Source organism: Lactuca sativa, chromosome 4 (genome assembly GCF_002870075.4).
Source record: "Lactuca sativa cultivar Salinas chromosome 4, Lsat_Salinas_v11, whole genome shotgun sequence".
NCBI classification, from domain to species: Eukaryota; Viridiplantae; Streptophyta; class Magnoliopsida; order Asterales; family Asteraceae; genus Lactuca; species Lactuca sativa.
In genome coordinates this window covers 100,087,491-100,106,645 of record NC_056626.2, presented here as the reverse complement: position 1 = coordinate 100,106,645, position 19,155 = coordinate 100,087,491, and the positions used below count along the sequence as shown (strand labels likewise).

General features: G+C 29.3%; 1 protein-coding gene across 1 annotated transcript; it reads left to right on the top strand.

Moving 5' to 3' along the window:
* The first annotated feature begins 15,652 nt into the window (after positions 1-15,652).
* On the top strand, positions 15,653-17,842 carry LOC111907870 (WRKY transcription factor 6). The gene is made up of 4 exons (XM_052770393.1): positions 15,653-15,997; positions 16,120-16,212; positions 16,305-16,739; positions 16,893-17,842. Exons 1-4 carry the CDS (start codon positions 15,752-15,754, stop codon positions 17,682-17,684), a joined length of 1,566 nt encoding a protein of 521 aa, XP_052626353.1. The 5' UTR covers positions 15,653-15,751; the 3' UTR covers positions 17,685-17,842.
* The last annotated feature ends 1,313 nt before the right edge of the window (positions 17,843-19,155 follow it).

Below are 19,155 nucleotides of genomic sequence, written 5' to 3'. Positions count from 1 at the left end.
ATCCCCACCACCACAACCGTCACCACACCACCATTATTCACTTGTTATTTACATGTCAATCACATGTAATTGATATGTGATTCACTTGTGAATTACATGTGATTAATATGTGAATCACATATAATTCGTATGTGATTCACTTGTGAATCACATGTACTTCGTATGTGATTCACTTGTGAATCACATGTAATTCATATGTGATTCACTTGTAATTTACATGTGAATCGCATTTAATTCATATGTGATTCACTTGTAATTTACATGTGAATCAAAAATGAATCATGTGAATCACATGTAAATCATATGTGAATTACATGTTATTTACATGTGAATCACATGTAATTTATATGTGATTCACTTGTGATTTACATGTGAATCACAAGTGGATCATATGTGAATTACATGTGATTTACATATGAATCACATGTAATTGATATGTAAATTACATGTGAATCACATGTAATTCATATGTGATTCATTTGTAATTTACATGTGAATAACATGTAATTCATATGTGCTTCACTTGTGATTTACATGTGAATTACATGTGATTCATATGTGAATCACATGTAATAAATGTATTTGATAAGTTATATATGAGTCTTTTTAATTTTATTTTTTACTTAATTGACTTAATGAGAACCAAACTTAATTCCATAAGATAGATATGTGTGTGTCTTTATGATGTAATTCAGAAAGAACTTGATACAATAATACAAAAGGACTATGAAAGAAACTTTTTTTCCCCATTAAGTCCTAATTTTAACAAATTTCTAAACTTTTTTTGAGTAAAATAATAAAACAGTCAGAAAGGTTGCAAGTTGTATTTTATTTTAATTAAAAAAAATAGATTACATGTGAATCACATGTAATTCATATGTGATTCACTTATGATTTACATGTGAATCACAAGTGAATCATATGTGAATTACATGTGAATCACATGTAATTCATATTTAAATTACATGTGAATCACATGTAATTCATATGTGATTCGTTTGTGATTTACATGTGAATCACATGTAATTCATATGTGCTTCATTTGTGATTTATATGTGAATTACATGTGATTCATATGTGAATCACATGTAATAAGTTATATATGAGTCTTTTTTATTTTATTTTTTACTTAGTTGACTTAATGAGAGCCAAACTTAATCCATAAGATAGATATGCGTGTGTCTTTATGACTTAATTCATAAAGTACTTAATATAATAATACAAAAGGCCAATGAAAGAAAGTTTTTTTCCCATTAAGTCCTAATTTTTAACAAATTTCCAAACTTTTTTTTTAGTAAAAAAATAAAACAATCAGAAAGGTTGCAAGTTGTATTTTGTTTTAATTAAAAAAAATAGATTACTAGACTAATAGCATTATTTTCATGACCATATTAAAAATATTGTAATAACAAACCTGCCATGCAAACCACTTGCCATTCATGTCTACTTCAAAATCTGATGAACAAAAAAAGTTATGAAATGTAAGTTTAAAATCAAACCTATTTATAAAGTACAAAAATGCTCATTTTTTTCATACCTATTGGATAAAAATCAACAATTGGCGAGTTTGGATCTATCACTAATTTTCTATATTGTTTTAAAAGTGCATGTGCACTACAATTATTTTCAAGGTAAAAAATAAAGCAATAAACAAAGTTAGAAAATATAAAGTATAAAATAATCTTGAAAAAAAAGGAAAGTGTAAAAGATAAAAGGAAGAAATTAACCTTGCAGTAGGAAAACCCCCTAGTAGTTGATTAAACGGTTTAAAAGGCGAACCTAGCTCAAAGATTATATTTAACTTATTAGGATCCTTGAGATCGGAAGCAAATGATGCATAATGGTAAATATAAAACCTGAAAAAAAAAAAGTTTGGAATAAAAAATGAAAAAAAAAACATAACAAAACCTTATACAATGCAAATATGTCCGATTGAAAAGGCAAAAACAATAATAAACACCTTAACGAGGAAAAATTACCACATGCATGAACCAACACCTTCATATTAAAAGTGCATCACCCAATAGGCTTTCTGTATATTTTAGAACCTATAAAGAATTATATCAAATAATTTTAAATAATAAGGTAACAATATAACAAGGATTTTATATGATGCCTATGATGATTTTACATCATAAAATAGTAAATAAATGGTGTAGGTTTTAACAATTTTAGAGACTTACAATATCTCTCCTTATTGCATCCATCTCCTTAATAGTTTTAGTTGAAAACTTCTATTCATAATACCGTTTCTTCTACTCAGGGCCGCCTACTTTAATCTGGCAAAAAAAAACAAAAAACGAAATTAATTATATACCCTTATATTATTTCAATAATCAGTTTCTAGTGTTTGTTCTCAAGTGCCTAAAAAAAGTCTTAAATAAACTAAATACTATCAAATGATGATGTAGTTACTAAAACCACCCAACTTCTATAAACCATTATATAAACTATTCAACTTTTACAGGTTTCTTGGTTGAGATTACAAATAAAGTAGAGTAGTTTAAGCTAAAAAAATTATTAACTGTTTTGTGAAAAATTCACCAAATTAAAGATTTTTCAATCAAAGAAAATCTTCAAATTATGAAAATTAAACACGAATAAGCAGTATTTGTCACAATCAAAGAAGAATTCAGATCAAAATTTAAGAAACTAACATACCTTAAAAATCTTCAATTTTTGAACATCACATTCTCCCATTCTCAACCTTTGAACATATCGGAGTAATTCACAGGTCATTGGATTGGAAGTCTTCATTGATTTTAGGATATCTTCACTGTAAAAATTTAGATGAAAAATAACACATATCAATGAACTCTTTAATAAAACCTAGTGAAAAACAATTCTTGATTACCAACAAAACATTGAATGTTGACATACCTTTACAACACCTGTAGCAACAACATGATCCTCATTTTCTTTGTTTCCTGATGTATTATGAAAATTAAAGATTCAACAATCTCTTCTTGATGAAAGAAACAAAAAAAACATGATTTCATAATGGAAAAAATAACAAGAAACATCAGGGTTATTTTACCTTCCAAAACCAAAATATTTTTTTGATTCATGTTTATTTGATCATTTAGTAACGATATCTGATTCTTATAATGATTTTCTGCTTCCACTTATTATGATCCAGATGTTCAATAAATACTTGCACAAAAGAATTTTTGACCATAAACAGCAGATAAACTCATTAAAGCAAAGAAACAAGTCACCAACTACTATATTTCCAAAGGTAAAACAGGTCCGGAAAAATGTAATTGAGTAGGCCAATATGATTACATAGTTTATCTGAATAAATTATCAAAAACATAGGCTCTAAAATGTTGATATCTTTAAGCAATAAAGAATACATACATATATATATATATATATATATATATATATATATATATATATATATATATAACTAGGAAAATAGAACAAATATACACTATGTAAGGGCGATATGCTTAGTGCAGCTTCAAGTGCCTTTGCGTACTCAGATTGTGAGGCAAAAGCTTCACCTGATGAAAAATGAGTAAAAAAAACAAATTTAAATAAATACACACCAATCAAGAATTAAATAGGAAAGATGCATAACATAGAATATGAGGAACTGTGGATACCGATTAATTAGACCTAGATGGATGGAATTCCAAAGATTTGCCTAAAAAATGTGTTCAGATTACGTCAAAGCTTTACTTGTTTGTGATTTAGAGAATTGCAGGCGAAACTTGGTGAATTGTGTAGGAAATCCGTGAGTGTAAGGTACCAATTGCCAACAAAAGATTTAGAGCTCTGTGGTAGCACAACTTTTTTGCATCCTCTATTACTCTAATTTAAGGTATGTGAACATATACCTTAAATTAATGAGACCAAAACTCAAAAAAATTTGAAATCAGAAATCAATGATGTAACAGAAAATATCACAAAGATTAAATAAAATGCAACTATTTCCTTAATGTAAAATGACCAAAATCCAAAAGAAAATGACTGTTATACTTTGATGAGGCATTTAATCTTATAGGAACTCTAATTTTGGAGCATCAAGATTAATATCAAGAGCAAATCAGCAAATGCAAGAAGAAATACAAGGAATTAACAAATCTTTTTTTGTAAAAGTTTTATCAAAGTGTGAGATATTAGTTTCTTAGATATATAGTTGAATTTATTAAAAAATCATCTAATCGTACCTGCAAAGCAGTTGCTGTTTCATAAGAAACTTTAGGGCTTACATAACTGCTCCTCTTCATACATTCCAGAAAGTGGTTATAGCTATCCATCAAGACCTATAAATCAGCCATAAACAGAATCAAATAAGAGACAGAAACTAAGAGGAAGAAGTAAAGAAGAGAAAAATAGACCGCAGGGTATGTGATTGGTTGACTCAATAAATGAGAGAAAAATCCACAAATGAATCGATTTTAGATTACCTTTAATGATTTAAGCCTTAAATTCTTGATATCATGACTAGAATATCGATACCAAAGCTCTATCGACAATCGATTTTGAAGAAATCGATTCCCAGCTAGGTGTGTATTTGTGATCCATGAGCTTAATCGATTTTTTTTTATTAATGATGAATTATCAATGGTTAACAGAGAGGAAAGGGAGGCTGGAGGTTCTTCGGTGAAGAGAATGGTAAGTCGATGTATGAGTGGTCTTCTACAGACGTATGGATGAATGAGAAAAGGCTGCATCTTCAATGGAGTCGAGATGATCCACAAAAGCGAATCATAGATTGTGCTGGTCGTTGATACAGGCAGGGGTGGGCGTTGGAGGCGGAGTGAGTTGCCGATGGAATTAGAGAGGAGGTCGATGGAGTCAGTGAAAAATCGGGAAAAGGGAATGAGCGATAGAAAGAGGCTAATTAGGGATATCATATGTTTATTTGGGGGATAATTTCTAAATCCCTAAAATGTCCTTATGTTATTCTTTTGAGATACCCTCCTATGTTTTTTCCCATTTATTTACAAAACTGTCATAAAAGATCTTAGCCCTTAATTTTTTAATCCAAAGGTCCACTTTTAGTTCTTAGGTTTTCGGGAAACTATGAGTTCTCAAATGATCATTCTTTTATATATATACTAGACGAATGCCCGCGCGTTACGCTGAAACATCTATATAGTTAAATCTTTACAAATATATTTTTTCTTAAATATAACATTAACATTGTTTTTAAATTTGATATAATAATTCGTATACGAAATTGATATAATATATTGATTATTTTGAATTATATTATAATATATACATCTATTAAAGCTACATAATTTCTATCGTTTGAATGATCTCTACCCACGGGTTACTCATAAATGAAAAAAATATATATATGGTTTAATATTATTTGTTATTTTTAACTAATTTTTTAAAATTCATTTGTTTAATGTTTTAATTTCTATCATTGTAATTATTTAAAACATAAAAAAATTATTTTTTTTGTTTTTAAAGATAATAATATACCGTTTTATATAAAGTTAGTTTTAACTATTGTTATTATAAGTTATTTTAAGCTATTTATTTGAAAATTTTAATGATTATAAAAATATCTTTAGGAAATATTTTAGTTAAATTGAGATTACAATTTAGTTTTTGCATTTAACACTACAATTTATCACTTTTAACTATTCACAAAATACTATTTGATATTTTTAAGTGAAATTGAAATTTATATTAAAGTTGACCATTTAATATTATATTTAAATTAACAATTTAAGTATTTTTATCCAAACTGTTCAAAAGTTGTAGCTTTAAACTGATAATTGTTACATATACCAACATATTAAATCTAATAAATTAAGTATAATATGTTAAAAATTAAAGATATAACTTTATAAGTAGAAGTAAAGATATTATTTTAAGATTAAAATTTATATTATTTATGATTACACTTTAGGTTTCATATTTATTTAACTTTATTAACCAACTTATAATCATTATTAGAAAGACGCTACAATTTGTCACTTTTAACTATTTACAAAATAATTTTTGCGTTGTGTAAGTTTAACTAAAATTTTTATTTAAGTTGACAATGCAATGTTATATTTAAATTAACAATTTAAGTATTTTATACAAACTGTTCAAAAGTTGTAGCTTTAAAATAATAATGGTTTACATACAACAACATTTTAAAATTAATAAATATGTTAAAAGTTAAAGACATAACTTTATAAATAAAAGTAAAGATATTATCTTATTATTGAATTTAGTTTATATATGATTACACTTTAGGTTTGATATTTATTTAATATTATTATCATTTAAAAATATTGTTTATTAACTTAAACCACTTATTATTATTAATAATTTAAAGAAGATTTTTAAGAAACACTAAATATTATTACTCAAATATGAAATATATACTAATAATAAAGTGATAAGATTGACAATTTACATTTCAAAAGAGATTTTCATGGATAATATAAAATATCCATGATTTTTCTAATTTACCATTTATTATTATTATTATTATTAAGTGAAAGAAAAGTTTTAAAAAGAACTTACTATTATAATTAAAATGTTAAACATATACTAAGATACAAAGTAATAAGACAGACAATTTGCATTTTAAAAGAGACTTACATTGATAATATGACATATCCATGATTTTAATTAATTATTTCTTTGAAGCAACACAAATATACGAACATATATATAATTTCTAATAAAATACTATTTATATCGCATTCCATAACGTATGATTGATAATATGAATCTAATCTAATTTACATTTAAATTTCAACCATGACAACAATGATTGTCTTAAAAGAATACTCAAACCAAGAAATATATATATATATATATAGGGTGAGGTTCAATTGAGACCCATAATTAACCAAGGAACCAATCTTTTTTTCAACTTTTAGAACTTATTTTTTATAAAAAAAAAAACTAAAAATACAGAAGTTCATAACTTTTTATCCTTTTTCCAATGATATAAAATTCAATTTTTTTTACGTCAAATTCACAATGTGAATCTTCGAAAATTCACAACGTGAATCCGGATTCACACGGTGAATCCGAAAAATATTTTTCACATTCACAATGTTAATATATGAATTTAGATATTTTTAGATTTTTTTTCGATAAAGAATAAGCTCTAGAAATGGAAAAAAAAAGATTTGGTTCCTTGAAGAACCTATAATTATGGTTCTTTATTGAACTTTTCCCTATATATATATATATATATATATATATATATATATATATATATATATATATATATATATATATATATATAAGGATTAGTATATAACAAACTTACAAATTTAAAAACTTTAACATAATAACATGGCTCGAAAATGGTCCAAAGCCCTCAAACCAACACAAAAACATTTAAGCTTGTTTTGTTTGTGAATTTTGTATGTGATTTGTATTTGTGTTTCTACTCCAAGAGATTGGCCTTTTATAGTGACTATCCATTAATTGGTTATTAAACATATTATATAAGTTATAAAACTTTTGAATAGTTAATAATTATTAAGAGACTTTTGAGTGATAGTCATTTAAATAGGAGGTTTCAAATGAATATGATTTGAGTAAAAATATAAGTTGAATAGCCTTGGGAGTTTCAAATGCATAAGGTTCAAGGAAAAATGTTTGCTTTATAAAATACTAGGCGAATGCCCGTGCGTTGCGCAGAAGCATGTATATAGCTGAAATCTTTACAAATATATGTTTTTTTTTAAATATAACAATAATATTGTTGAATTTGATATAATAATTTGTATACTAAGTTGATATAATATATTGACTATTTTAAATTATATGATAATATATATACATCTATTAAAACTGCATAATCTTAATCTTTTGAATGACCTCTACCCGCGGGTTACTAGTGAATAAAATTAAATATAATATATGGTTTGAAGTTATTTATAGTTGTTGTTATTGTTAATTAATTTTTTAAAATTTATTTGTTTGACGTTTTAATTTCTATCATTGTAATTATTTAAAATATCAAGCAATTTTTTTATTTATTTTAAAGGTAACAATATAATCATTTATCTAGTTGTATTTAAATATTCTTATTGTAAGTTATTTTAAGCTACTTATTTGAAAACTTTTAACGATTATAAAAATATCTTTAAAAAGTATTTTAGTTAAATTGATATTACAATTTAGTTTTTGTATTTAGCACTACAATTTATCACTTTTAACTATTCATAAAATATTCTTTGGGTTTTTTAAGTGAAACTGAAATTTATATTGAAGTTGACCCTGTAATGTTATATTTAAATTAACAATTTAAGTATTTTTTTCAAACAGTTCAAAAGTTGTAGCTTTAAGCTGATAATGATTTACATACAACAATATATTAAATATAATAAATTAAGTATAATATGTTAAACGTTAAAGATATAATTTTATAAGTAGAAGTAAAAATATTATTTTAATATTGAAATTTAGTTTATTTACGATTACACTTTAGGTTTGATACTTATTTAACCTTATTAACCAATTTATAATCATTATTAGAAATACACTACAATTTATCACGTTTATCTATTCACAAAATATTCTTTGGGTTGTTTAAGTTGAACTAAAATTTATATTTAAGTTGATCATGTAAGATTATATTTAAATTAACAATTTAAGTATTTTATACAAATTGTTCAAAAGTTGTAGCTTTAAAATGATAATGGTTTACATACAACAATATATCAGGCCTAATAAATTAAGTATAATATGCTAAAAGTTAAAAGCATACCTTTATAAGTAGAAGAAAATATATTTTTTTAATATTGAAATTTAGTTTATATATGATTACACTTTAGGTTTTATATTTATTTAACCTTATTAACCAATTTATAATCATTATTAAAAATAAATTGAAAAGTAATGGGAGTTTCAAATGAATATGGTGAAAGGAAAAATGTTTCATTTATATATATATATATATATATATATATATATATATATATATATATATATATATATATATATATATATATATATATATATATAGGGAAAAGTTATATGAAAAATTAATGATTAGGGCAACACATATTTGAACCAATGAAAACATGACAACACATCACTTCCACAATATATTACTTGTAAAAAAAGAAATGGACATGTGTCATTTGATTATTGGTTCCGGTAGATATTGCCCCAGTTATTTGTTTTCCATAGAACTCATTCATATATATATATATATATATATATATATATATATATATATATATATATATATATATATATATATATATATATATATATATATATATATATATATATATATATATATATATATATATATATATATATATACACTCTCGCCTAGGTTTACTAATATAATATGCTATGAACACTTTTAGGTCCTTTTTAATGTAAAGTTGTAATCAAATATACAAGACAATACGCAATAACTTAAATTTGTAATCGGACATATGGATAGCAATAACAACAAACTGTTTTGGTTTGTGTTTATAAAACTTCGTTATTTTAAAGTTTTTCTTTAGAGAAAAATCAAAAACCATATGCTAATTAAGTAGTAAGATGAAAAAAGGAATATGCATGTCGGCCTTTATTAAAGGTTGAATTATTTTATTTGCTTTATAATCAAAACAAATGAATTTGTTCATTGATTTGACGTATATAACCAACATGTCTTCTTCATGCACACACTTTTCCACTTGTATCAAAAGTCCATCACACCCGGTATACAAGTTTGACAAACTTTTGATCGATATTTTCTTTTTCTAGACAAAAGTTACAAAATTCATACGAAACAAAACCTAACATACAATAGATTTCTTTTACGTATCATTTTAGTAATACATGTACGTGGGATCACATGTCTCAAATTCCTATAATCGTGAGTTCGTGTTTCTTGTAAATCACGTTTCTGCTTAAACGTTCTAAATGTCACGGGCTCATGAAAAAAGAAAGCACAATTACGCTTTAGAGGAGATAGTATTTCAATTGTTATATGAGCGTCCACAATATTTATTGCATGCCTAACTAGTGAAAACGATATCGTTACTAAAGTCCATTCCTTTCTTTAATAGACGGCAGATTCAATACAATGAACGACTGATTTTGAAAACCAACATGTACACTTAATTACATGCCGACGACTAATTTAAAGCATTTGTTGTAATACTGGCCATTCACATATATTTTACAATTAAGATACTGAGATTTTATGTTTATAGGAGTTTTTTTTTTATCTACTTTTCACATTTATTATTTATTCTTTTCATTTTTTTTTAAACAGCAAATATATTAAAACACTCACCTCAAGAGGATGCGAGGGGAAAAAGTACAAAACAAGAAAAGGTAAAACAAGAGAAATTACAAGCAAAGAAAATGACATAAATTCCAAACTCTTCGGTCAATGTTTTTAAACGACCCCTTATGTTTGCACCAAATGAATGTTGTCGACTTTATTCTTTTCACAGTATTCGCCGGAACGAATGGTATTTTTTTGAAAACCCTTTTGTTTCTATCAATCCAAATACACCACAAAATCCCACATAAGATCACATTCAACAAACTTCTTTTCTTTTTGCATCGAGACCATCGCGATACGTAAAGTAGCATATCCTTCACCAATTTAAAACCACCGTGCGAGATTTCACACCAAGATAGGATCGAGTCCATAACAGCCTTCACTAATGGGCATAAGAGAAAAATGTGGTTGGTTGACTCCTCCACAAGGTTACATGAGACACATGTTATCGATGTAACTGTTACCCCCCTAAGTTTTTACTCAACTGATGATGGGATTCTACCCATATTCGCTCGTCATATGAAGCATAGAATCTTAAACAGTACCTCCTTACACCACTCGAATGGTTCATCGCTAACTACGTGACCCGCTAATTCGATCCGTTCATGTAACGAGTTCACAGAGAAGCGATTGTTGATCACGAAACCGAAAGCCCAACGGCATTTTATTGAGTCCCAGTGTATAATTTCATTAGAGTCAATATTGAGATTCTTTGGAGAAGGATGAATTCTGACTATATTCCTCCAAACACGAGTGCTAGATCTATTGGAAAAACTAGGCCAATGTCTTCCATCTAAGCCATGAATACACCGAATGACTTTCGCCTACATGACAGAATGATCTGATTTCAAGCGCCACATCCACTTGGCTAACAAAGAAATGTTGAGGCCTTTGATGGAACCTAGTCCAATACCACCTACCCCTTTTGGAGCTATAAGTGTTTCCCATGCAACCTAACTCATACTTTTTCTTTCGAGTTTACTACTACAAATAAATCTCCTTCTAATTTTCTCTAGGGTATTAATGACTCCTTTAGGAACAACAAAGATTGACATAAAATAAGTGGGAGTTACCAAGAACCGCCTTTGCTAGAGTTACTCTACCTCCAAAGCTAAGCAATTTTGCTTTCCAAGATGAGAGTTTGGAATTGAATTTTTCAATAATCGGCCTCCAAGCACTCTTCAAGTTCATGTTTTCTCCCACATGAATGTCGAGGTAAGTGAACGGGAGAGATGATAGGTCACAACCAAGGGGAGCAGACAAATTTGATACTTCACTAGGGGACGCTCCAACTCCAAACACTTTACAATTGCTAAAGTTAACTTTCAAACCGGACGAAACATAAAAGCATCTCAAGATCCTTGCCAAATTAGCAATGTTACGCCTCGACCATTCTCCAATGAATAATGTCTCGTTTGCATAAAATAGATGAGACAAACAAATGTTAGAGTTTGGGAAATTTATCCTGTCAAAAAAAATCCTTTTTCAATTGTTGTCTTCATCGCCAAGTGTAACCCTTCCATCGCAATGATGAAGAGGAATGGGGAAAGTGGTTCGCCTTGTCTCACCCCTTTTGCCATTGATAAGTCACTTGTCGGGCTTCCATTGATAATTACCGATGCTCTTCCCGATTCCAAACAATTACGAATCCAATTTTGCTATTTATTCCCAAAACACTTTTGTTCCATAATTGAGTCAAGAAATACCTAATTCACATAATCAAATGCTTTGTTAAAATCCTCCTTGAAAAGGAGCATCTTTCTTCCCTTTGCTTTTGCCCAGGAGCAGAGCTCATTGACCACCATCAGACCCTCGAGAATATTCCTTCCTGCGATGATTTTTATAGGGATCCAATCAAGCTTATAAGTCTGAAATCCCCGAAGTGAATTGGGTCTCTGGACTTGGCGGCCAGAGAAATAAACAAAGAGTTGCATCCATTAGTAAGCTTGTTTTCTACTTCAAAGTATTTAACCATCATCACGATATCATCTTTTAATAAATCCTAGTATTTTTTGAGAAATTTAGAAGTGAAACCATCCGGTCCGGGAGACTTATCCCCACCACACGACCATACTGCATTTTTTTATTTTTTTATTTCCTCAATGGAAAACTCTCCAGAAAACAAGCATCAGCTTCAGAAAACTTGCAAAAGCCAGAACAACGAAACAAGGGTATGTGTGGCCAAATCCTAGCATGTTATAACGATATATAGATTAGTAATTTGGTGTAATCATTTATTATTTTTGTATATGTACTTTTATAAACTTTTGTAGGATGATTAAATTAGATCTTTAGGAACTTTTAACCTAAAGGACCAAAGCCTACTCTAAGTCTGTAACCCTCAAAAATCTGTGACAAAGTATATGGTTCACATGATCGGGATGATTGGCTATTTCCACGGCAAACACAAGATATAGTTTTATTGATTCTGCCATAAAATTATAAGGATTCGATACTATGCATCATGAATTCATGAATATAAATATTAGTCAGTTGACCTACAAGTATCAATAAAGGCTAATCCTGAAAGTTTGAATAATCTGGCAAACTAACCTTGTGACTCAAACTTGCTCTCCAAGAAAACCGAGCCAACTTTTGTCAGTTGAAGTGAGCTGATAAAATTTCGGACTGAGCCTTGCTACTTGAGCACTGATGACTGCTTGTTGCTTAAACAACGTTCAACTTTCTTATAGTTACCACGTTGGTAAACATGTTTGTTGAATTTTTCGTACCATGGATTTTCTTCATATTGAGAGTTCCATCATTTATCAGTTCTCAGATAACGTGGTACCTGATATGAATGTGTTTCGTCTAAATGTGAAATACCAGATTCTTTGCCAAGTGGATTACAATCTGATTGTTAGGATGATGAACATATCCGATATCATCCAAAATAGAACCATGTAACCTCCATCTCTATCTATTTCATTCTTTTTATTCAAGTTCCTGGAAGGTCAGTTGAAGACATGCACAACTTTAACCTTTTTATAGTCACCACGTTGGTAAACATAATTGTTGGATTCTTCGTACCAAAGATTTTCCCCATATTAAGAGTCCCATCATTTATCAGTTCTCAGATAATGTGGTAGCTCATATGAATGTGTTTCATCTAAATGTGAAATACCTGATTCTTTGCCAAGTAGATTGCACTCTGATTGTCACAATGCAATACACAGTCGCATGTTGCATCCCAAGTTAAAATAGGAAGTTCTTCAACTATATAAACTCTTTGCTTATTTCTATAATCACCATGTATCTTGTTTCTATGGTTAAAAGAGCAACACTGTTTTGTAACCTAGATATCTAATTGACTGATGTACCTTCGATTGTGATTACATACCTGGTTATGCTCTTTCCCAAATCCATACAACCCCCGAATCAACATTAGCAAAACCTTCCAAGACTATCCATTTTCTTCTAAAGCATAACACAACCTCGAAAGTATCCTTCAAGTATCGTAACACTCATCTGACTCTGATACTTAGACCGAGGCATAATCTAAGTCTGCATGGTCCATCTAACATACACTTAACAAAATGGAGGATTATTCTGTTAAATTCGCCTAACCAATGTTAAACATCAAATATGCTGATGCATGATAGAAATATAAAATTGTTATAAGAATTTGTCATGAATGATGTTTGAGATGACACGCAATGTTTTAAAAACCGGTTTGAACCGACCGATCAAACCGGTTGGACCGGGAACCGGGGGAGGGAGCAGTTCAACTATCATCGATTTTGCATTGATTTCTGAACCGGATTGAATCGGACGGTTCTTAGAAAAAACCGGTTGAACCGGTCAAAATAAACTGGTTGAACCGGTTAAACCGAATAAACACACATGAAAAAGAACAATTTACATAATAAACTTTGGTGTTTATTTTTTCATATCTATTTAGTTTTCTCTAAATAAAAACATATGATAAATATTATAAAGTTTTTTGATGTGTTTGTATTCATTTAAAACTATATTTCGTTACAGCATTATACTTTATTTTCTTTTTGACGTATATGGATTGATGTAAAATACTAAACTTATGATTATGTGTTATTTTAATGTATTTGGATTCATCTACAACTTATTCTTATGTGTATTTTTAATGGTTGAATTTGTAGACATCAAATTCATGGTTTATATATGTATGTATGTGTAGGAAAATAGAAAAAAAAAACATAAAAACTATAGAAACCGGTTGACCCGGCGGTCGAACCGGTTAAACCGTAAACCGGTCATCATACCGGTTCAACTAAAAAACCGATTTTTAAAATATTGGTAACCGATGTTTAAAACATTGGTGACACGTATTTTGAAATGGTTTTGTTGGTATGATTTCCATTGATTATCTAAACACCCACCAAATCTAAAAGATTAACCTACCATCAAAATTGTTTTTTTAACATAATTGTGTAGTATAACTACAATTTATAAGCAATGGAAGTTATGGTTTTTAGAAACCTAATTCTAAAATCAATATCTTCGATCCCGTGTTGATATATGTCTATCACCTAGTTAATGTCACATAGAAAGATTAATTAAATTAAGGTATATATGTTCTTTTCTTGTCTCGATAACAAGAAGGGTTTACCTTGAAGTTTGGAAGCTAATCATGGAGTCAGATATTGATGGGTCTTTTTTTTTTTAATTATTATTTTTTCTTATCTCTTGCCAAAATATATTTCGCCCATCCTAATTAAGTGTCATTATATAAATGTATGATGCTAACTCGACAGAAAGTACAATTGCTTTTAAGTAATTAAACTATCACATTATCCTACTTGATGTATTTTTACAAATAAATGACACTTAATGTAAAATAAAACAAATGACCAATTGGTTTTTGTTAATGAAACTAGATGTACAATGATTTTATTTTATATTTAATAAATTTATTCAAAGTTGTTTAATAAATGTTATATTCTATATATAAAACAACTGTTATGAATTTGTTATTGAAGTTCTAGAATACCATCTTATTGCGTACACATTAGACAACAAATTTACTTACAAGGATCACAACAGACGTAAATTTCATCATAAAAATCTTTTAAAAAATAATTGTTATACTTACAATACGTGGATAGATAATCACATACAAGAAATATTTGGTGTATAAATGGGAAGAGTGTTTACAAAAGAGGTTTCCATTTTTACATTTTCAAATAAATATAAATAAATAAGAAAAATAATTAATAGAAAAAAAGAAAAAAAAAAATTAAAGAGAGCGTTTACCAGCTACCGGAAGCTGATGGGGAAGGAGTCAAAAGTCCACAATTGAGATCTGTAAACGTGGTCGTCAGCTTTGCCAAAGACTTGCTCTCTTTTGGGTCCCACAGAGACACACAGTCACACACTCTAAATAAGAAAACGAAAAAGTCAAACTTTTGGTCTTTAACCTTCTCTTGTTTTCTTTATTTATATCCTTCTTCCTTCCACCATTCAAACACTTGCAGAAACCAATTACATTCACATAAACACGTACCCTTTATCTCTCTCTGGAATTCACCTTTTGTTTCTTGATTTTATATGGGCAAAGCTGGATGGGGATTAACCCTGGATACTTCTGAGCCTCTTGAATTGTTATCTCCACGTTGGAATTTTCCGGTGAAGCCTGCCATGTTTTCCGGCGTGTCTCCGAAGATGACCGATGAGAAGAATTCTAATCGGAAAGTCTTGAGTGAGGTCGACTTCTTCTCTACGTCCAAGTCAAATGATGATCAGATTGTTGTCAAGAAAGAGAATATTTCTCATGCGACTGAATTAGATGTAAACGTAAGTGTAAATTCTTTGATCGATCTATTTGTTTGTATTCATGAAAAGCTTCCATTATATAACATATATAAGTTTTATTGAAATCTTTGATCTAATTATGTAACTTTGATTCGTGATTATAGACAGGTTTGCATCTGCATACGACTAATAGTGATCAATCATCTGTGGATGATGGAGTTTCATCATCCGGTGATGATAAACAAGCTAAGAACAAGGTACGGATCACCAAATGAATTGAGATCTTAAAAAAAAATATATTTTTTTCTACATATTCTCTCTAATTTAATTTTCTTGAATTGACTTTCAGTTAACAATATTACAAGTTGAGCTAGAGAAAATGAACACGGAGAATCAAAGGTTAAGAGGGATGTTATCACAAGTTAGCAATAACTACACGGCTTTGCAAATGCATATCGCAAACGAAATACAAAAACAACAAAATTCATCAAAACAAATCGTTCTTCAAGATCAAAAACCAGTTCCTCAACAACTCAATCATTTACCTCCAACTTCTCATGATTCTTCATCATCAGAAGAAAGAACTCAATCAGGCTCCACTTTGAACGCAATCGAATTATCAAAAAATGGAAAGAGAACAGGTCGAGAGAACACCCCAGATTCAGACACTTGGGTTTCTAACAAGATCCCTAAATTGAACACCACCAAGAACATCGAGCAAGCTAATGACCCCACCATGCGAAAAGCTCGTGTATCCGTACGAGCTCGATCAGAAGCACCTATGGTAATAATTAGATCCAAATTTATATTCTTTTCGGAATTAGGGTTTCCTTTCAATGTTTTTGAACCCTGAACCCATTTCAATGAGATTCTCTAATGTTTTCAAGTTTTTGAATTTTCATGATAATTAATCAAGTTCTTAATGATATCATTCTAGATCACCGATGGTTGTCAATGGAGAAAGTACGGACAAAAAATGGCGAAAGGGAACCCATGTCCACGTGCATACTATCGTTGCACAATGGCGGTTGGTTGTCCGGTGAGAAAGCAAGTTCAAAGATGTGTTGACGATCAGACGATTTTAATAACCACCTATGAAGGCACCCACAACCACCCTCTACCACCAGCAGCGTTGGCCATGGCCTCCACCACATCGGCGGCAGCTAGCATGTTACTTTCCGGTTCAATATCTAGTGCCGATGGTTTGATGAATCAAAATGTGTTAGCTCGATCGATTCTACCAAATGCATCAAGTATAGCGACCATATCTGCATCTGCACCATTTCCAACCATTACTTTAGACCTAACACATAACCCGAATCAATACCAAAGAATTAATAATTCGAATCAATTTCAAGTTCCACACCATATGTCATCGCAAAATTTCCAACCAGGAATGGCAATTCCGTTACAATCGATCCCTGGAAATGGTGATGTTGGGGTTTATAACCAATCAAGATTCTCTGGTCTTCAGTTATCGCATGATATGGAGTCTAATCAACTACGAGCTCACCATGTGACACCACCACAATTCAAGGGACAAGTGAACACATCGTTTAGTGATTCTCTTAGTGCTGCTACTGCAGCCATCACCGCCGATCCAAACTTCACGGCTGCTCTAGCGGCGGCAATCTCCTCTATCATGAGTGGTGGCAATACCACTACCACCACTACTACATCGCACACCACCACCAACAATCACAAGGATAGCAATCACTATGGGAATTGAACATTGCATAGTTGAAAAAAAATTCTTTTCTTCTTTTAGTTACAATTTTTTCGGGATATGTACAAGTACTTATTAATGTTAATTACCCTTTTTTATGATTTTGTAATAACGTACTTGTTTTACTTTTTCCACGTAAAAACATTAATATTTATCGTTTATATATTCATGCATTTATGTAAAACAATGCACGAATGGAAATTGATCAGGAATATATATAAAGAAAAGCTAGATCTCATCAAAACAAAACATCTTATTTATGGACTGCATAATAAGTAATGTGATAGGTCATAGGTGAATAACACTACTTTGCTACATGCATGGATGTTTATAAATAGTATTGAAGTGAAAGTTCACAAGTTAGGTTTTTAATGAAGTTCGAGTTTTGAGATCATCTTTCTTTTTCTTCTCATGCATTTTTACAAATTATTTTTGGTAAGTTAGCTATGTGAATGGTTGGTCAGTGACGGTCAGAAATGTCGCTCAACTTATTTTAAATGACACCAAGTTGGAATTAAAAGTGTTATTCGTAATTGGATAACTAATGTTTGGACTTGGAAAAAGGGACTTGTTATAGGAGAAATAAAAGGTCCCTTTTCTTCATTGATTGTATAGGCCAAAGTTGAAGGACCCCAAGTTGAAAAACACCACAAGAAACAAAAACGACTTGGAAGAAGTTCAATGGTCACATGTTCTTTTTACGAAAAACAAAAGGTTTAAAGATATGGGAGTCAACAACTTCGGCCAAATTGGTTGGTTGGTTCGTTTGACACGTAATTAGTTGTTTTCGTCTATTTACAGCTCATATATATATATATATATATATATATATATATATATATATATATATATATATATATATATATATATATATATATATATATATATATATATATATATATATATGCATCCGATAGTAATCCAAAAATTGGTAGGAACCACGATAACTATTCTACAGCAAGCATTTTGTCAAGGACACATCAAACTCATTTACTTGGTCGTGACGTGTTCGCACATGACACATGTGCATGAAACGTAATAAGGACAGGAAGGAATAATAATGTGCGACAAACATCTATGGAATGTCATTTAAATTAGTTGTTTTCTCTTTCATTTATTTTGTTTTTTTTTTTTTATTATTATTTTTTTGTTTTTCATTAAGAAAAATCAATTTTTTTAAATAGATATATGCTCGGTTTTAATGTTTTTAATTTTTTTTTGGTTTTTTTTTTATTTTTTTTTATTTTTTTGTTTTTTTATAGCAAATTACATGATTCTTCCTTGGTCCAAATGCTAAATTGCGTGTTCAGTCCTTATTTTCAAAAACTAAGTCGGATCATCTCTTATTTAGTTAAAAGTTGCACATTTCATCACTCGTTAGTTTAAATTTGTACGATTAATCATTTGCGAGACATAAAATGATTATAATGCCATTTGCAATTTTTTTAAATTTATTTTTATCATTTTTTATTAT